The following is a 22036-nucleotide window of genomic DNA, read 5'->3' as shown; positions in this document are numbered from 1 at the left end:
TTATTATTATTATTATTATTATTATTATTATTGGTCTGGAATATATATATATATATATATATATATATATATATATATATATATATATATATATATATATATATATATATATGGGTGAGACCAAAAATAAACCAGTTATATCCAATAAGTATGAACCTACATATATCCAACTAAATAAGATTGCAATATAATAAAAACATGTTCATTCAAGTTTAATATAATATGAGAAGCAATACTCCTAAAAGAAGAAATAAGAACAATAAAAAAAGAAAGAAGAATAGCAAGCAGCAAAAACATGTTAAAAGTATTTCTGTACTTTTGTAGCAAAATTTCAGAATCAAAACTAAGAAATTTATGTATTGTTAAGAAATTACAGTGCTATTTTTCTGATAAATTTTACACAATTCATAACTCTTCTTTCTCTTTCTCATCTTCTGCTTTTTCTTCTTTTTTTTATTTTTCTTTTTTATCTTATTTTATGTTCTCATAATTTTCCTTGTTTCACTCTCTTAAAAATTTTCTCTTTGCTCTTTTGGAGACAAATTCAGCCTATGTTACACTTGCGGTACATAGCCGGTCCCAAGTCCGGATAAAAGAGGAGGGTTGTGTTAGGTCTTCGACAACCAACATAAAAATATAGTCGAACCCCATGACATGGATCAAAGACATTATTGCACTAAAGGTAGGTCGTTGTCCGGAAGCAACGCGCTGTATGACTCGAGTACGGTGTCAAATGAGTAAGAGCCGCTGCATCGATGCCCGAATGTAGTGTTAAATGAGCAAGGATTCTCGTGTTTTCGTGAACGGACGAGGGTAAATAAACTAGTTCACAAAGTAAAAGGTAAAGGTCGAAGCGACAGAAGGTTGAGATTTGGGACAAGGAACATAGGCACTCTAATAGGAAAATCCATGGAGATGGTGGACACCATGACAAGGAGGAAGATTAACATTATATGCCTACAAGAAACATAATGGGTTGGTGCGAATGTTAGGGAGTTGGACACTTCTGGTTTCAAACTTTAGTATACAAGAAAGGTGAAGAATAGGAATGGGGGTGAAATAATTGTAGATAAGCTGTGGAAGAAAGAAGTAGTGGATGTCAAGAGGATGGAAGATCAGATCATCTCTATCAAACTTGTGGTGGAGGGAGGTGCTTTCCATGTTATTAGCACCTATGCACTGCAAGTGGGTTCGGACGAACAATACAAAATAAGATTTTGGGAAGATCTAGAAAGTTTGGTTCAAGATATACCTTTGGGAGATAAGATTTTCTTAAGAGGAGATTTAAATGGCCATGTTGGGAGAGAAATGACTGGATATGGGAGTATTCACGGAGGCCATGGTTTCGGGGTGATCAATGCTGAGGATAAAACTATTTTGGATTTTTCCTCAACCTTTGATCTTCTCATCGCAAATACATGTTTTAAAAAGAGAGATGAACATCTTATAATCTCTAAGAGTGGCATGACAAGCTTTCAAATTGACTTCTTGTTGAGGAGAGATGACCGAAAATTTTGCATTAAATGTAAAATTATCGCTGGAGAGAGTTTAACAACACAACATAAGGTGCTTGTCATGAATTTTTGCGTTGAACAAAAGTTGAGAAAAAGACATCATACGAAGAACCCAAGGATAAGGTGGTGGCAGATGAAAGGTGAGGAACAAAGAAACTTCCTAAGACGGGTAGGAAAAGAGGCAAAGCGGGATGGAAATGGAAGCGCGAAAGAGATGTGAAGAAAAATGGCAGAAGTAATTGAAAAAACAGCAAAAGAAAGTTTTAATGAATCTAAAGGAATAAGACTAAAAGACAATGAGTCCTCGTGGTGGAATGCGAGTGTACAAGATAAGATAAAGATAAAAAAGAAATGCTTTAAAGAGTGATTTTTATGCCGCAACGCAGATAATTGAAAAAAATATAAGGCGGCTAAGAAATAGACAAAAGTGGTTGTAAGTGAAGTAAAAACAAGAGCATATGAGAGTCTCTACTAATCTTTGGGCACGAAAGAAGGAAAAAAGGTATATATAAAATTGCAAAGAGTCGTGAAAGAAGAACAAGAGATTTGGATCAAGTTAAGTGCATAAAGGATAAGAATGGAGAAGTGTTGGCTCAAGAGAAGAAAATTAATGAAAGGTGGAAGAGCTACTTTAACGAGTTATTTAATGAGGGACAAAAAGTCCGAGCCATGGTCGATTATGCACAAGGAAAGAAGATCAAAACTTTGACTACAATCGAAGGATCCGAGGCTTCGAGGTAAAAGAAACTCTAAAGCAGAAGAAAAATGGCAGGGCAGTAGGACCTGATAATATCCCGATTGAGGTTTAAAAGGATCTTGGAGAAAAAACGTCAACTGGTTAACCAAAATTTTTAATGAAATTTTAAGGTCAAAGAAGATGCCTGATGAGTGGAGAAAGAACACCTTGGTACCTATCTACAAAAATAAGGGGGATATACATAGTTGCGAAACTATAGAGGGATCAAGCTTATAAGTCATACCATGAAATTATGAAAAACAGTGATAAAACGGAAGTTGAGAAAAGAGACACAAGTAACAGAGAACCAATTTGGATTTATGCCAGACAGATTTACCAGATATCGTAATAACAAAAGGTATCTACATATGGTGTTTATTGATTTGAAAAAAACGTATGATAGAGTACCAAGGGAGATTTTATGGAAAGTTTTAGAAAAGAGTAAAGTAAGGATCGCATATATTCGTGCAATCAAACACATGTACGATAAGACCACAACTAGTGTGAAGACTCAATGTGGTGTGACAGAGGAATTTTCCATTGATATAGGATTACACCATGGATCTTCCTTAAGTTCATACCTTTTCACATTAGTCTTGGAAGTACTCACAAAGCACATCCAAGAGCCTATGTCATGGTGCATGCTTTTTGCCGATGATATCGTCCTTTTGAGAAAGTCAATGGAACACCTAAATAAGAAGTTGGAGTGATAGATAGAAGCTCTAGAAGTGTATGGTCTACGCATAAAGCGTAGCAAGACGAAATATATGGAATGTAAGTTCAGTCTGAGAAGAAAAAACCCTAATATAGAGGTAAAAATTGGAGAAAACATCCTACGAAAAGTTAAAAGTTTTAAGTATTTTAGGTGCATCATACAGGATAATAGAGAGATTGAACAGGATATAAATCATAGGATCCAAGCAGGTTGGTCAAAATGGCGAAATGCATCTAGTTTTATATGCGACAAAAAATGTCTTTAAAACTTAAAGGTAAATTCTACCGCACCATTATAAGACTGGCTATGCTTTGGTACAGAGTGTTAAGACGACTAAAGAGGAACACGAACATAAGTTGAGTGTGGCAGAGATGAATATGTTGAGATGGATGAATAGTCATACGCGATTAGTTAAAATAAGGAACAAAGATATAAGAGAGAGTATTAGAGTATCACCCATTGTAGAAAAGATAGTTGAATCGCATCTCAGGTTATTTGAACATGTGGGAAGAAGACCGATAGAACATCTAGTTAGAATGGTGAATGAGATAGAAAATGGATAAAAGGCGAAAGACAGAAGAAGATCTAAGAAGATCATCCATGAGGTGGTCAAACGAGATCTACATGTAAACAGTCTCTCTGTAGACATGATACATGACAAAGCCACAATAACGTCGTTTGATTCATGTAACCGACTTCACTTAGTAGAACAAAGTTTTGTTGTTGTCGTTGTTTGTTCTTTTTGGAGACAACTTAAAGCAAGCATAAACTTAAAAGTTTTAAATAACTATTTTAAAAGACAATCATAACCTCAATGGAAAAGCAGAAACAGAACTACTAAAATATTTAAAAAAAAATGTAGCAACAAAAAATCCACGAATGATCCAGAAGGATATTGCCCAACAAAGGCTTATTTTAGCCCAAGTTAATGCATGATTAATCTTTTTGTTAGGCCTAGAATGCACAAAAAAAAAATTCCCCACCTAATAATTTAGTGCTAATCTCTCTTCTCTAGAAGAGTATTCTATCATTAATTAGACCTGTGTTTAACTTTACACACAGCCCATCTTAGAGGGAAAAAAATCACCGTTAAATTTTTGTTCCAGGCACAATCTGATCAGTCCCATAGTGGTGCAAACAATATATAGATAGCACTAAATAATTTCATTTTAACTTCCTACATCTAAGTTATTAAACCAAATATTCATTTCCCAGGACTCTCCCACCTCTTAGGTACAGGAGAGAGGAACAATTTCCCTCTATTTGATTCCTCGATTCACCATCTTTACTAGCAACACGGATGATCTTGCAGGAAAATGGACATACTAAAGTCCAATTTTAATCTATATAAACACTTTAACTTCTATTGTACATTTTGCCCTCAATATGCCCATAAGTTGACAAAATGACCCCCTTCCAACAATCTTAGGTTAAGGTATCTTTCGCTGTTTGCTAATAAGCACAAGTGTGCACCGAACAAATTTCGGAAAAATAACCGAATACACATACAGCCATGGAAAAACATGCTCAAACATGGTTTTCCTGTATGTGCCTTTTGCTATCCCTCTCAGTATGGCTTAGTCGACTGACCTTGTTTCGATCTTCCATGTAATCAAGACGATTGTTGTGGTGAGATCCAGAGCCGTAATTATGCCGTGGTGAGTTCCCTGCTTTCCTCTTACGGCTCCCCGATTTGGGAGACAGCCCTAAACTCATGTCATCAAGTGCCGACACCTCGCCTTCTTCCACAGCACTTGGATCTGGTTCGTATGAAGATGACAGACCCTTTGTCCCATGAGGATGCTCATCGGCATGATCTTGATGCCTTCCATGCATATTGTCATAGTCTGATCTGTCTGAGGGCTTAGACCAGCTTTGCCTCCTTTCCTGCTTATTCTTCTCACTCTGAGGAGCCAGCTCAATTCCCTCTTCCAGTTCCTTCTCAATGAGATCATCATCATCCATGAAATCCATCTTCTTAGTTATATGGCTGGATGCTTTCCTTCGCTTCTCTAACGCAGCCTTTACCTTGTCTCTATCAATTTTTTTTATAGCATCCTGGGGTGGCCGGACAAATGTACCTTCTCTGTGATCATCTTTCTCACCATTATCTGATCGAGATCTTCCAATGTCTGGACCTTCATGTGAATTTTCCTTATACGGTAGAGATTCCCACTCGAGATGCTGATTACCTTTGGCATCATCTTCCATCCTGTGCTTCATTTCTGAATTCCCATAATCACTATTTCTACCATGATTTGACATGGGTCGTCCACTGTGATTCGAAGTGGAAGAATCAAATGCAGGCTTTGAAGACACAGGCTTTGACGATTCAGGTCTAGATGTCTGGGAATTACTGTTTGTGGTTGCAGGTTCATCATTGCTAGTTGGAGCTTTTGTGGTGGGCCGACTGGCAACCCCACCACCTGTACTTCCTTCAACTTCATTTGAAGGTGGCATTCGATTTTGTTCATATAACTCCAACATTTGATTACTCACTTCTGCACAAAGTAGACACAGGGTTAGGTCTTGCATAAACATCGGCAATACTCACTGTACGCTTGAATGCACACACATTCCAATAATTTAACAGTAAAATTCTTACTATGACAACACATTAACAGAATGAGAAATAAGCAACAGGACTAAGGGAAAGATAAAAGAAATGACAATGAGATAGTACTTTGTTTTCCTTTCTTTATATCATTATTACTGGAAAAAAAGGACACCAACCCTCCAATTGGCGTGGGGTGACATCAAACTCCTGCCACCAGACCTTCTCACCATCTGACGGCAGCTTCACCTTGAGGAACTTGGCCGCAAGGAATATTGCTCCAGCTGCAATGTGATGGGGCTTAAATTGCAAGCAAAGAGACGTCCGAAGTCTGCACATCACATCCTAATTTCAGGTGGGGAAACGAAATCAAAGGCCACTGGCCATAACAAAAATGCTGTAGTCTTTCATACCCATCGTTTACAAAATTCCATGCCACTTGAGCAAGGGCATTTTGAGCAACTTTGAATTTCTTAATTGCCTCAACAAGAGGTTTATAAGGATGGTGCACATTAAGATCAAAACCAAGAGTTGCAAGAACAACCCTCTCTCCAAGTAAAATTAATTCTTTCTGCTGTTCATACACTTCCTGTGACATACATGCAACAACAATACTCGGATGAGAAAATCATATATTTGAAGTGATGGGGAAAAAAAAAGAAATTTGAACTGAATTGATCCCAAGGTTAAACACCGAAAAGATATACTAGAAAACAATCACAACATTTAATCCAGCTTTAACTTGTTAAGTCATTTGCATGCAATAACAGACCTAGAGCAAGGACTCATTTTCAAAGGTAGATATTTCCCAATAGAATGGAATTTTAAAAGTGAAAAGGAACAAAGATGGACACAGAACAACAAGAAGAAAGACTTATCCCACTAAGTGGGATAAACTACATGAATCAAACAACACCATTGAGAATGAACACAGAAACCAAAATCAACGTGGCAAAAACTTCATTAATAGCCAGTTGACATTCAGATGAGATTGCTTGGTAAAAAGAGCAAGGGTGAGAGGTATATCGTTTGATATACCTTTTGTTTTATTCTCTGGACAGCTGCTGGATCTTTCTTATGAATAATTTCATATGAAACAAGAATTACATCTTTTAGTGGGCGAGGAGTTTCTTCAACTTTCCCAGCAAGAAACATACACACTGTTGCAATTGTCTGCACAACACAAGACTTCACTAGTTACCACAATGTCTATTTAATATTTCATCTTACGTAAACTATACACCATTCAAGTAAGATGTAAGTAATCATAGTTGAGAAAACCAAATTATAGCATACCAACACAGAAAAGGATACAGGCAAGGACACAAACAAATGCTGAGCAGAGACAAGCTTAAATGTGTGAGAGAGATAGATGAAAATACACCCAAACTTCTACAGCAAAGGAAGACTTACTAAACCAGAGCATATCAGCAGCTAGTTGATGTCAGCACAGTACAACTGTATAATACTCCATATACAATTTGTATCAAACTGAAAATAATCATATATTAACAAGAAAAACAATTTAACAGCAGAGTAATATATGACCCTGAACCTAGAAGCTGCTAACATTATTAATTTTGCATGTATATTAGATGTTGCAGATATGGATCCACAGGAGCCATAGTTTTGGAATTTAAACTGGTGAACACAGAGGGTGAAACCATCTTGGACTTCTCTTTAACCTTCAGATTTCTTATAGCAAACAGTTGCCTTAAAAAGCAAGATTAACACCTTATATAAGAGTGGGGTGACAGAAACTCAAATAGATTTTTCCTTGTTAGAAAATCCAAGCAGAAATTTTGTACTAATTGCAAAGTTATCTCAAGAGAGAGTTGACAACCCAATATAGGGTGCTCATTATGGATTTTCAGGTCGAACAAAAGGTGGAGAAGTCATCAAGAGAGGGACCCAGGGATCTAGTGTTGTAGATGAAAGGTGAAAAACAAAAATTCCAGAAACAAATTTAAGAAAAAGCAAGATGGGATAAGGTTGGAAGTGTAGAGATCTGGAGTCAGATGAAAGAAGTGATTAGAAAAGTAGTAAAAGAAACCAATAGAGAAATAAGAGGTCTTGGGGCAAGAGGGAGAGAATCTTGGTAACGCGACATCTAGGCAAGTGAAGGTGAAAGTCAAAACAGAATGTTTTGAACAGTGTTCTTGTGCCAAATGTGGAAAACTTGAAAATTGTTAGATGGCTAAAAATAAGACAAAAGTGGCAGTAAGGAAAGCAAGAACGAGATGCTTTTGAGGGACTTTCTCGATCTTTCGGTACACAGAAAAGAAAAAGAAGAATTTACAAGATAGCAGAAAGTTGAGAAAGAAGGGCGCGAGATTTACACGAAGTCAAGTGCATTAAGGATGAGAAGGTAAGATTGTGGTCCCTAACATAAGCATTAACAAAAGGTGGAAGAGCTTTCTATATAAGTAACAAGAAGGATTTACATATGCTCTCCATTGACTAGGAAAGGACGTGAGAGGGTAACAAAGGAGGTCATATGAAAGATCTTGTAGAAAAAGGGAGTAACGATGGCATATATTCATGTAATAAAAGACATAGTACAATACGGCTACAGCTAATATGAGAAACAAGGTGGGTGTAACAGGAACTTCACATTGGTGAAGATAACATCATTGTTCATCTCTAAGCTTACATAGTTATACCTTTCCACCCTAGTCTTAGAGATTACTAAGCATATACAAGAACCCATACCATCATGATGATATTGTTCTTATAGACAAATCGAGGGAAGATTCAAATGACATTAGCTTCGAGGTGACAAGCTATGGAAAATTGGAAATACACGGTTTGCACATGAATTGCAATAAGATGGGTGTATATTAGGTGTAAGTTCAGCAGAAATGGAGAACTAAAAAATAGAAGTGAAGATTGGAAAAACATCATATCACATCAAGAGAATTAAGTATGGTGGATGTATTACTCAACATAATGAGTAAATTTTATTGTAATTATGCAATACTATTAGACTGGCCATGCTGTATCAAATGGAGTGTTGGGGAATAAAGCGAGAACAAAAAGTAATCATATCCCAATGGAAAGAATAAAAAATGAGAACATAAGACTGTGGAGCATATTGTGGAAAAAAATCGTAGAATCTCATATTAAGAGTTTGAAGCTGTGGGGGAAAGACTAGTAAAGCATTTGATTTGGATGGTAGATCAGTTAGGAGATAGATTACTTCCCACCTTGGAGATGAAAATATTTCTCCATACCCAAGAAGTAATGTTTTCCATTATTCCATATTATTTTGGAAGGAAATATACAATCCAAAGAAAATCGAATGTTCCAAACAAAAAGACTCCGGAGCATATTGTGAAAAAAAAACGGTAGAATCTCATATTAACAGTTTGCAGCTGTGGGGGAAAGACTAGTAAAGCATCTGATTTGGATGGTAGATCAGATAGGAGATAGATTACTTCCCACCTTGTAGATGAAAATATTTCTCCATACCCAAGAAGTAATGTTTTCCATTATTCCATATTATTTTGGAAGGAAATATACAATCCAAAGAAAATCGAATGTTCCAAACAAAAAGCCAATTTTATCATAATATACTTTGGTGATAATTGATTATAGATTATCTTTTACATCCAATATAACCATACCATCAATCTTCAGCAATGAGTACTACTTTAAATACATAAGCGTGCAAAAAAACAATAAGAAAGCCTTTCTATCACAGGAATCGAGGAGCTACATGGATCAAATTTAAGCATTCTATATATTTTTTTTTCTTCGTTGCAAGAAATTTTTTATTAGCATCGAGAAAGCTTATTTGCAACGAATAATGAACAACTGAGCATACAACTAAGCTAGCAGAATTAATATCGATGTAGCAAACTACTAGGAGTTCATAAGTTATAAATATAATCACTCAAGTTCTTGAAACAAAAATATTTAAATACGATACCCACAGTTATATACTAACAACCCAAAAATATATTTGCTACCACTGCCACTGATAACCATAACATAGATTTTATTCATACCTCAAGATCAAATAGAGAACAATTATCCAACAATAACAGTAAGCAATTTATCACATAGAAATGTATAAACTAACCCTTCTGTCATTCTTTCCATGGGACTGCCTAAGAAAGAACCGATGACAAAATATTATTGCTGTTGCAATAGTCACCTGAGGTCTGCATCAGTATCACAATTAAATCAGTGGCAAGAACATGCCAAATGAAGTTAAATGAATTTATCACCACTTAAATATAAAGACATCTGATACCCCTAATGTGTTCTTACGAAGAAACTTATCACTGCGACATGCTAACACAACCTTAACTATGGTATGCTTTAATTTAATACATTGTAAAATCAGGCACACATTTATATCAGTTGATAGTGGAACAAAGAACAAAGAATTATTAAATAGCTTAAACTGGCAAATAATAAACAATTGCCATCTGCATTTAAGGAGATAGTTCACTGAGGCTACCAGTAAAAAACTCACACTTTAAGTCTCATGCCTAAATCTTGCAGAAATGTGCAGTATGATTTGCGTAGGTAAGTTTCTTTCTTTAAATCTATGCCATCGTTTTTGGATGGTGAATTTTCCTCAATCTCCTTCCTAGAAAAGTACCAGCGAGAGCCATCCTCTGGTTTCTCTTGAGAGTATCTTTGAGAACCACCTTGCTGTGTTCCATGATGAGAAGCATCACCAAGCAACAATCCAGCCATGAGGTTGAGAGTTGGTAGAACTTTACTCAATCACAATGCAATGTACGTCACCAATTAAAATTGTCCCCTATCCATTAAATGCAATAATATAAGAAACAAAGAGGCAATGTAACAAGGGAGTAAATAATAATGACAAAAATGAAAAACCATCCCATGTTATGTCATGACATGCTAATATATTAAACTATCTCTCAATTCATTTTTTCCTTTTCAAACCAGCTTTAATTATGTCAAACATGAAATACACATCTCACTTTTTCTCCAATCTGTTTCTTATCAGCCTAATTCAAAGTTGCTTAACTCTATCCCATCAATGAGAGTGACAACCCAAAGTATATCCTCCAGTGACCGTTATCATCGCCTTTAATGCTAAAGTCTCAACTTTAGATTCAATCTTCTAACACTAACACCAAGGTGCATTTGTTTAATCTTTTACACCTTTTCTTCGTGTGTTACGTTCTCCAACCTGAAGAAAATGCTAAATTATCACTTTTCGACCTTTAACGTTTCAACAACCCCCCCCCCTCCTCCCCCCGAAAAAAAATTTATCAGATTATCTGTCTTATTTATTTATAGTTTTAAAAATATCTTTCAATAAAGAAAAGCATTTAACTTCTCAAGAATGCCAATACAAATTGGCCCGAACCCCCTATGAAAGGGTAAAAGTAAGAAACAAATTAAAAAACTTTACATCACCAATTTGACATTCGATAACCCAAACCAAATGTCTCAAGAACTCAACTTTAATAAACCTCTAATAACTAATCTATCCATCATAAAAATCTACCAAAGAAAGAAAACATAAAACTAAGTTCCATTCCACAATAATATCCATGATTTTAAAGCCTAAAAAGCACTAGAAGAATTCACATAAACACTCGAACAACAAAGTTTACAAACATAAAAATAAAACTTAATGATACCCGAAAGCGTACACTACTCTATTAATCGAAAATAAAAAGATAAACCAGAAAATAAAATAAAACAACATATTGAAGCTGAAAATTCCCGGAACCAACGCCATTAAGTTCGTGGGCAACATCAAATACTCAAAATTTAAGGTTTACCTGAAGTCAAAAAGAGGAAAACCAAAGTTCAATTCCGGTTTCGGAGAAGAATTCGAGGAGGGCGACACAAAACTTTCACCTCAAGCAGTGAGAACGCGAAACCGAAATCAAAGCGTCCGCTGCAAAACGCGTCTATAGGGAGAATGGGTTTTACGACTTTACGTTACTGTGTAAGAGAAGAGAGACAGCAAATAAACGGAAAGAAGAGAAAAGAAGAAGATTTTTGACGATTTTAGAAATTAGGGTTTATACTGAAAATAAAAAGAAGAGAGAAGAATGGAACTACGCCGTATCAGTGACCTTATACAGAGAACCGAACAGCGTCCTAGTGTCTTACACACCAACACTCACTCTTTTCTCTTTCTGTCTCTTTTTTTATATATATGAATTTTTTTTTGGTGTCTTTTTTGTTATATGATTTATTTATGATTTATTCTTCCTGTTGTGAATTTATTTTTCATATAAAATTCATTGGCCGTATAAAAAATACAGATAATTAGTTGTATATTATTATATTAATTTATAAGGTTTAAGTATTCTGTAATCTCTATAGTTTTGCGAAATTTTTAATTAGGTTTTTATATTTTTTTTTCTTTTAGTTGGATTTTATACCAAATTCTTTTTTCAATTAAGTTCCTGTTGGCTGGCTTAATTTTATAGGATCCAATTAAAAAAATTTTGGTACAGAGATTCAAAAAAAAATGTAGAAAGTCAATTAAAAAAATTAGTGCAAAGATTCAATTAAAAGAAAAAAAAGTACAGAAACTTAATTAAGAATTTTGTAAAGAGCAATGCTAGGGGGCCAGCAATTTTTGTGATTGTTAGCCATCAACTAACCATCAATGATGATTTGATGGTGTGAGATTGGTGTGAAATTTCATCCAATGACTCACATTCCTCTGCTAGTTACATGCTGGCCAAAATTCAATAAAACTGCTGCCCCCTAGACTTTTCCTTTTGTAAAACTATAAGGACCAATAGAATAATTAAATGTATTTATAAATTAAATGTATAAATCTAATTAAATGATTATATTATATATACACTTTATAATAAACATTAAAAAACAAAAAGATAAAGAATAATTATGTAAAATATTTTATATTATCAATACATTAAAATTAAATTCAATAAATATATTTTTTGGTGATACAATAAATATATTATTTTTAAATTAATAAATTTTTCCATAAATAATCAAATCTTTAGAGTATTTTGTTCTGCGTTTTCATTTTTGATCTTTTATGAAGGAAAAATATAGAACAGTGAAAATAATAAATCTTACTTTTTGTTTTTCATTTTTTTTCTTTTTATTAAAAAAATAAAAAAATATAGAAAATAAAAATACAATCCAATATATAACTAAGCAAACAAAAAACACCGATTAGTTTTATCATTTTTATTTCTATTTTTAATAAAAATAAAAATAAAGTATGAAAATATGATTAGTTAAATGTTTTTAATGAAATATGAGCTTAATTTTAATACACTGACAGTATAAAATATTTTATACTATTTTATACTGTCGTGAAATTACAATCGTTCTTTTGGATGCCTATTCATGTGATCAATGTAAAAAATAATTATTTTTACTAATATAATATTATATAATTAGATTTACCTGTAAAATGATTTTATACTAACAATATATCAGAATTAAATTCAATAAAATATTTATTAAAAAAACATGAAATTAGAATTGTTATAAAATTATAGTTCTTTTGAAAAATCATATTGATAAATTAAAACAGAATTAGAATGAAAAATACTTTGTATTTGGATACAATTTTTCAAGTATTCTTTTATAAAAATCAAAAGTATTCAAGTTAATTATATGTATGTAATAAATAAAGTACTTTAAAAAATAATAGTAAATAGTGAGTGTATATCCTTAATTTAGCATGTTTAATGTTTGGTTTTCGTTCAATTTTATTTTGCATCTCACAAGATGTTATATAAGTATTTGTGAAATTATATATCATAAAAATTAATTTGAGATTTAATGTGAAATTTGTCACTCTATTATTTATTTTCAACTCAAATTTAAATTTTATATTATTTTTAATTATTTTAAATTATAAAAATTAACTAAAATAAAGAGTATATATCGAAATAGGTCCCTAAGTTCACACGAGACGTCTTTGTCTTCATAAAAATTTTATTACGTTGAAGTCTTTGATCTTTACAAAAATAAGATACCTAGGTCCTTACATCATACTTTAAAGAATTTATTTGCCTAAGAGAAAACAACGGATTTGACTAAAATAGGAATTTATATGTCTTACTTTTATAAAATTTAAGGACCTCAATATAATAAAATTTTCTTGAAGATAAAAATTCCGACGAAAAATTTATTAGGGACCTATTTGAATATATATAAAATAAAAATTATAGAGTTTACAAATTAATAATTATATACCATATTTAAAAGATATTACACATTAATAAAATATTATCTAAATATTATTTAATTAAGCATAAAAACATTAAAAAAAAACATTACATATTTGAGGCATTGCATATTTTAGCTCATTAAATTTAGAAAAAAGAAGTTAGATTTTTGTGTATTTGGATTTAACGAAAAATTAGACTTTTTTTTTAATAATTGAAAAAAAATTACATTAAATTAGTTTGGATCTATCTGTCTATCAAATTGACAAAAAGATAATGACAAAATAGAGTAATAATGCAGGAGTACAACTAAATACATATTATTTAGTTTAATTGATTTTTTTATCACCAAGTTACAATAACAATATTCAAATGTTCATGTAATGCGTTACACAAGTGGTAACATTTAATTGGTTTTTATTTAAAATGATCTGGTCTCTTTTTATTGATATTAGTCTCATTTTAAATATTATATCCAATGCTAATTTTAGTTTTAAATTAATTCCGTTAGTGTAGATGTCAAAAATGATACTCAAAAAGTATTACATAGAGTTGCTCTAAAATGCTTTGTAACATTTGATTGTTTTATGAATTAGTCATTGTGGTTCTATTTATCCTTAATGGCAATGATGAAAGGGATAACTTGGTGTCTAATACTAATTTTTTGTCTAAACAGTCTTTCTTTCTAGGGTTAAGCTTGTAACAAACAATCTAAAAAAAATAAATAAACAAATAAAAGATTAAATAAAATCATAAAAAAAAAAGAGATTTAGTGGAATTTGAAGAGAAGGTATATATTAGACAATTAGAGAGAACAACGATATCTAAAACACATAAGCTATGTATGGAGAATAAGAGACTAATTGGGTTTTTATTTTGGAAAAGAAAAAGGTAGGAAAGGAAGATGAAGGCAGAAAAGGAAGAGTTGCAAAGACCGAGGTAGAAGATGATTAGATGAGTAATGAACAAGAGGAGAAAGATTTGGAAATGAAAGGATAAATTTTAAAATTTCAAAATTCAAAAAGATAAAAGTGTAAAAGATCAATATCTTATAAGTTATGTGATAGTAGGGGTGGCAAACGGGCCTGAACCCGCCGGGCCGGCCCGCGTAATCCGCCAAAAAAGGCGGGTTGGGCTGGAAAATTGGGACCGCCAAATAACAAAAGTCCGCTTAATCCGCACCGCTTAAACTGCGGGCTTTGGCGGGTTTTGGCAGGGCGGGGCGGGCTTCCCCGCCGGGCTTAGTATTTTTTAGTAAGGGGGTATTTTTACAATATTTTTTACCAAAACCCAACTTCTTCCAACCCAACTTACAAGAGAATGAAGATGAAAATTGAGTGTTTTGCATTATGTTTATTTTGTTTTAGAGACAATATTTATAATTATGTTTTGGATTATGTTTATTTTGCTTTGGGAACAATATTTATAATTATGTTTTGGATGAAAACTTAGTTTATAATTATGTTTATTAGATATTTATAATTACAAAGACTTTAGTGTTTGTGAATATAAAAATTATAATTTGTTTATACTTTTAGAAATTATAATAGTTAAAAGTAAAAAATAAAAGAGATTTTTTTTTTATGTCTTTATATATTATTTAATATTTAAAAGTAAAAAAAAAAAAAGAGGATATTTGGCGGGCTTGGCCCGCCGGCCCGCCAGCCTGCCGTTAGGCGCCGGGGGGGGGGGCTGGGATTCTGGGACCGCCGTTTGTAGTCCAATTGATGACGTCGTGTCTTGATCAATGGATATATGGTACCAAAGTTAATTGTTACTCTATAGTGTGCACTTCATTTTTGTTGTTTTTTTTGCAAAAATCTTTATCGTTTGATTTTTAAATTTCCTCTTAAGTTTTAGTAAATATTGTCCATTTTGTTTGAATCTTTTCAGTGTTAACACTACAAGAAAAAGGCGTATTTGTAACAAAAAATATTGTTACAAAACGTCGATATTTTGATACAAAAGTTTTTTGTAACAAAAAAAGGGTCCATTGCAGTAAGTCCCGTTACAAAAAGTTTTTGTAACGAAAAATGGAACTGTTACAATTCAATACCATATTTTGTAACAATTTTTTTTGATACAAAAAACCAGAAGCCGTTACAAAAGTGGTAACAAATTTTGATCTTGAGGGTATTTTTCGTGACAGTCAATTTTTTCCTATCAAAAAATTTTGTTACAAAATGTAACATGATTTTGTAACATTTTTTTTTAGTTACGAAAGCAAATTAATTATTTTGGAACAACTTTTTTTTATTACAAATTACATGCATAATTTACTAAATTATTTTTTAAATTAACTAACATATTAACGCTTTTAATAAACAAGTTTACTTGTATATAATATGCAAAAATATACATAAGTCAAACAAGATCCTTTTAGCTAAAATTGTCTTCAAACAAAATAACATTAGCTAGTGAGTACATTGATTAGTTCAACCAAAACATAAAAGTCCTAACATAAAAGTTCAACCAAAACGTAAAAGTTCTAACATAGATTAGTGTCTCTATGCATCAAAACATTCTTGAGCCCTCAAGATAGCATATGGTCACCATTTCAGCACTCCTGTAAATAAGAAAAACCGAATCAAAAAAGTTAGAAACAAGATATAACACTAATTATAATTTTTTCATTAAGTTTTATCCAAAATATTTAGAAAAATTTCGGCAGAACCTCCCCTAAAACTTGGATATTTCCACCATCCACGGTTCCAACAAACACAACCAATTCACAACTTATGTCTCAGCCATACCCAACCAAATTTATCAAACCAAATAATAGGATATTTGTCATTTTTCAACCATGACACAAATAAAATGTGATAAATAGATCCATATACAAATTAAAGTATACTAATATAAAATGGGAATCATCTACGAAAATGTATTAAAACCATAAGCAACTTTAGGAGTACCTTTAGGGTCTAGTTGGTTTCATTGTCAAAGCGCGCTATGAGAGAGTTCACAACAGCTTGTTGAGCTTTCATTTGAGCTAATTCTTCCTCTTACCGTGTTTGTTGCTCTTCAAGTTTTTCTTTGAGCACATCTATTTCCTTTGTTAGCTCCTCACAGTTTTGCATTGCCTCTTAAAGTTGTGCTTTAATCCTTAACTTAGACTTTGAAGCCTTTATTTGCTTCCCTAGCTAGTCTCCTTGGTCAGCTTCTCCTGACTATTAGCTACTTTCTTTAGGAAGAAAGTAATTAAGAAAGATGTTTATTGAGAGTTTTAAAGTTGAGAGCCCTAATGTGAAATACACACAGACTGAGATTCAGTCCGTATACAACTACGAAACCACTGAACTTGTTCACGAGAACAAGAATGGCACTTATCAATGGGTTATCAAGCCCAAGACCATCAAATATGAATTTAAAACTAACACCCATGTCCTTAAAATAGGGTAATTACTTTAATTATCCCTCAATATATTTTTTCTTTGCTTAACCATTCTATATTGTCAAGTCTTTCATTTTTTTTAATCTTTGTAAAAAGGCTATAACTTTATTTGTGCTGGTTTAATTTGTATTATTGTTGACATGCAAGGTTTTTGTTGCACAGATAAAACATAAAAACAGAAAAAGCAATAGATTAAGACATAGAATGATCACTTGGGCATATTTACAAACAGAGAGAATACCTAAACTAGATACCTTTGTGGCCTCAATATGGTGGTGGTGCAGATGCCCATGATGATGATGATGATGATGGCCATGATCATGAGGATACCCAAAGTCATAAAGTTTCATATCTTCCTCCTCTGCTAACTCCTCGGGAAGCTTGTGGTTATTTTTGTTGAATACTTTTACAAAAAGAAAAAAATAAAGTTATTGATAAATACATAAAAGAGAACACAAAAATGAGTATGAACATGGTTAAGAATCGAGTTAGAGAAACAAGCTCCTGTTATGAATTCTTAATGTTATGAGTTCTTACACAAGAAGAGTGAATTTATATATGTATACAAGAGATGGAAGCTAATCAACTTCTAGCCTCTAACAACCTTTAACTCCTGACATATATCCATCACATGTTTTAATGATTTTCATGGTGTATCCTAGTTTATCAAGGTGTAATTTCCCACCAAGTTGTCGTGACAAGTACCATCTAAAGAGTTCCACTACACTCATATTCTTCCACACCAATATTTTCAACCACAACAACATCAACAGAATCAACTAACAACATAGGCAACAATATTTCAGCTAACATCAGTAGATTATCAACTAACAATACAGGCAGCCATACTCAAATAAACTGCACTTACCTTTTCAGCAGAAAAGCAATCGGACCAGACCGGCAAGCACGACCGAACCAAACTAGAATTGAGGCCAAGACAAGAAGGATGGTGATGCTGGTGGTGCATTCACTGCAGGAACCCCTGACAGAACTGGCAGTAGCTTCAAAGAGGCTGCTGAGATCGCAAACCCTAATAGAAGAGAAGTGGAATTTGAGTAGTAGTAGTGGCGCTGGTGGCTCTGGCAGCAAGGACGTGACACCGGTTCACCTCCAGCGACGGCAAGCTCGATCGACGGCGACTGGGTGCGGCGGCGGTGACAAAATCAGCTTCCCTTATCTCACGCGCTTCACTGGCTTCCGTCAATCTCTGTCAGCGTTGCTCTCCCTTTCTCCTTCAAGGTCGAAGGTAGCGAAACTAACGGCGGCGTCTACAGCAACGCATGGCGGCGGCAGAAACACATGGCGCCGGTGAGGACGAACAGCGTTTGAACGTCTCCGTCGATCTCTCTCTTCGGGGTTCTGCTTCTCTTTCCTTCTCCCCCGTGGTGATTCGACAACAGCGCTGGTGGCAGTGACGGCCACCGCGCCGTCTCCCTCTTCCCCCTCCTTCTTCCCTCGCAGCTCCCTCGCTTTCTGATTTTCGTTTCCCCCCTCAAGTCCCCCCTGTTTATTTCTTTCCTTTCTATATGCGTTTATGCCTTATGCAATTAAGTTACAATTAGGTTTTAATTTAGAAAATTTAAATTAGGATAAAATATATACAAATAATATAATAATTTTAGAAAATATTTGAGATAAAATAATAATTTAAAATTTGAATTTAATATTGTTAGGATTATTTTTAAAATGGATAAAATTTTATACATCAATATATCAATTAATTTAAATTATTATTTTTTATTTAAATTATAAAATAAATGTATTAATTATATTTTATAAAATATAATTTTAAATTTAAAAGTATCAATTATTTAGATTATTGATATAACTTTTTATTATTTTTTTATTATCAAAACTGTAATTTTGATTTATATAAAATAACTAATTATAATAAAAATTATACATAAATATTAATTAACTTAAACTTAAAGTATTTATAAAAATTAATTTAATCATTCTTAATAAATTAATTTCTTAGAACTCAATTTAATAAAATAAACCATAATTTATTCATAATAAAAATTACTTAAATTAAATTATATAATTACTAACTTTTAATTTCAAATTATATGAATAACCAATTATAAAAAATTACACAAGAATCTTAATTACTTAAACTAAATTTGTCTATCTTAATTTTTTTCCTTTTATATTTAATTATTGTTGTTTATACTTATAATTCAATTAAATTTTTTTAAGTTTCACGAATTAATTTTTAGTTAACAATAAAAATATGATTATTAATTAAAATTATGTATTAATTTTTTAAAAGAATATAAAATTAATATTTATAATTTTTAAAATTAATAAATATAAACAATATATAAAATATTTTAATTTTTGAAACAAAATAAAATTATTCTGAAAAGAATTATATAAACAATTTTTTTACTCACAAAGTGTTTAACATTTTGAAATAATTTTTTTATTATAAAATATACTTACATTTTGTGACAAATAAGTAACTTGTTACAAACAATATTAAATTTTGTGACAAATTAATTTTTTGTCACAAAATAATTGAAGTTTTTGAAACAAAAAGATATTTTGTTACAAAATATTTTAAATTTTTGCAACTACTTTATTCTTTGTTACAAAATATTATAATATTTTGTAATAAAACAACAGTTCGTTACAAAAACTAACATAATTTGTAACAAAAAAAATTAAGTTGTTACAAAATATTGGCACATTTTGTATCAACTTGTAATATTGTTACAAAACATTATTCTTCTGTAACAATCACTAATTATTGTTACAAAAAATTATTTTTTTGTAACAATTTTAAATTTGATACAAAATTTTTGTTACAAATGTTTCATTTTCTTGTAGTGTAATTTCAATTAAAACTTAATAAAATTACAACATTGCACCTAAATTGTTGTATTTGTGGTAATTGGTAAAGGGTGTCCGGCAATAAAAATACCCATGTTAGTGTGTCTTTTGTTGATGAAGTAGGAATGTACAAGGGAGAAGACTATGGACGGGCTAGTTCATACAAGGGCGATGGTTGTGTTGGCATGGATTTGCTTAAATATTGTAATATCCTACCACATAAAGCCTTATGCTGAAGTCGTAAATTAGAGGTGGTGAGGTATTACAACGTCTAAAAGCAAAATATATACATATATTTGAAAGATAATAATATAGCTAGGAACCTGTGAGAAAAAAAAAACAAAACGACAAGCGTATCTCACTCGAAACATCAAAGATATATGTATATACACACCCGTGAAAACATGGCCAGTTAAAAAGTATATTATAGAACTAGAAGTTAAACAATACATAATCTTGTTTTTTCAAAGATCAATCTCTATAAGGGATATACATATACATATAGAAAAATGGAGACTGATACATATGCATCTTAAGTATTTTTTCTTTTTGATTTTAATTGATTTATTAAGAATTTTTGTTAAATAACCAATGAATTTAAGGTTAGAATGAACATTACTTTGATTATTTAAAATTCATTAATTACATGAAATTTTAGAAGAAAAATAGAAAGAAACATAACAGAAAGAAAAAGAAAGAAACAGAATAGAAAGGAGGATGGGGAGCAACAAATAGAAAGCTCTCTGTGACAAACAGTGACAAACAGAAAGCTTCTTGTGATTAACAAAAAACTCCCTGGAAGAGGGTTAGTATATAAGGGAAGAGGGTTTTGATCAACTCTCTTCTTTGACACTTTGCAGTTTTAATTTGTGAAGGATTTCAAGGACGACCATGAGTTTCTAATTCTCCTCGGTTAAGGTTAGGAGCTCTGTTAGTTCTATGGATTAACCCAATAACTATTTCTTCTACCTCTAATTGAAGCAATTGATTTCTTCTTAAGAAAAGGATTTTCTTTCTTCATTTTAAAGAGTTTGAATGTGTTGAAAAATAATTCTTCTCTGACTTAAATTTTCTTAATTTTTTGGAAAAGTTGATTAATTGAATTAAGTTTGAAAACCGTTTCTCATAATTCTTAAGTTTTGAAACTAGATTGATAAGTGACATAAAATCAACTAGGTTAAATTCTTATAAATCATATAGCTTTATAAATCAGAGACGTATGTAACTCTTTTCTTGATTGAGTGACTAAGGGACTAATGTTTAATTAGGTAAAAGAGAAATTGAATCACCAAGGGATTAGGGTTTAATTACTAATGATTTGCCATAAAAGAATCATTACAATATTAAGGTAGAAAGTGAAAAGTGTTAATCCAGATGTTCTAATACCTGTGAAACCTTAACTTTCTTAATCATACATCTCATTCATACTCACCATTGCTCTGTTCTTGCCTCTGTTTTGCATTGGTTTATTTGTTGTTTATTCAAAACCCTAAATTGCTAGTCTGACTAGATTAATCGGTTGATTTTTTTGCTTGCTTAATCCATTAATCCTCGTGGGATCAACACTCATCTTACCGTGAGTTATTATTTGATACGATCTGGTGCACTTGCCAGTGTTTTGTGGATTGTAAATTTCGCATCAAGTTTTTGGCGCCGTTGCTAGGGATTACTTGTAGTTAACAACCTACCGATCAATTGATTACCTAGAGTAGACCTTTCAATTTTTCCATTATTTACTGTTCCGTTTAATTTCCCCCTCGGAATTCTCTTCACATAGTGAAGGGAGTTCAAATTTGATTTTCTTGTTGTTTCTATCTATGCAGAATAACAGGGATAAAGAACCACTTCAGTACGTTCCTGAGATTGAAACAACTTTTTGGCGGCAGAGAAAGTAAGCTAGAAATTAAAGAGTTGAAGAAGAGATTGAAGAAGTGGTTGAAGAAGAATTCTCTGGTCAAGATATGGCAGAGAACAATGTCAATGTCCCTCCACCTAGGAGAACTCTCGGTTCTTTCACTACACCTAATCCCGGGAGTTGTGGAAGCAGCATTGTAACGCCTACTGTGAATGCCAATAATTTTGAACTAAAGCCACAACTTGTTACATTGGTTCAGCAACAT

The 22036-nt window shown here is 32.3% G+C and overlaps 1 protein-coding gene across 3 annotated transcripts; it reads right to left on the bottom strand.

The window, feature by feature from the left end:
• Window positions 1-4110: 4110 nt before the first annotated feature.
• On the bottom strand, window positions 4111-11635 carry LOC130941074 (cyclin-T1-3-like). 3 transcript variants are annotated; one of them, XM_057869456.1, is made up of 9 exons: window positions 11597-11623; window positions 11297-11462; window positions 10484-10695; window positions 10003-10296; window positions 9604-9685; window positions 6558-6692; window positions 5933-6108; window positions 5699-5850; window positions 4111-5466 (listed from the first exon to the last, which is right to left on the bottom strand). In XM_057869456.1, the coding sequence occupies exons 4-9, from the start codon at window positions 10227-10229 to the stop codon at window positions 4493-4495; spliced, it is 1746 nt and encodes a 581-aa protein (XP_057725439.1). In that variant the 5' UTR covers window positions 10230-10296; window positions 10484-10695; window positions 11297-11462; window positions 11597-11623; the 3' UTR covers window positions 4111-4492. The 3 variants fall into 3 exon arrangements, with proteins under 3 accessions (XP_057725439.1, XP_057725437.1, XP_057725438.1); XM_057869454.1 differs by lacking the exon at window positions 10484-10695 and having other exon boundaries at window positions 11597-11635; XM_057869455.1 differs by having other exon boundaries at window positions 11297-11629.
• Between the last annotated feature and the right edge of the window lie 10401 nt (window positions 11636-22036).

The sequence above is a fragment of the Arachis stenosperma genome, chromosome 7 (assembly GCF_014773155.1).
Source record: "Arachis stenosperma cultivar V10309 chromosome 7, arast.V10309.gnm1.PFL2, whole genome shotgun sequence".
Lineage (NCBI taxonomy): Eukaryota > Viridiplantae > Streptophyta > Magnoliopsida > Fabales > Fabaceae > Arachis > Arachis stenosperma.
Note: the sequence above shows the minus strand (reverse complement) of the source record. Positions and strands in the feature narration are given on the sequence as shown.

Bases quoted from the DNA above. Each gene is read 5' to 3' on its own strand.
- LOC130941074 (XM_057869454.1), bottom strand. From the start codon at position 10,229: ATGGCTGGATTGTTGCTTGGTGATGCTTCTCATCATGGAACACAGCAA. The intron at 6,109-6,557 runs GTATATCAAACG...TGTATGTCACAG, and splicing joins TCCAGAGAATAAAACAAAAG to GAAGTGTATGAACAGCAGAA. The intron at 5,851-5,932 runs GTATGAAAGACT...TGTGATGTGCAG, and splicing joins TGGAATTTTGTAAACGATGG to ACTTCGGACGTCTCTTTGCT.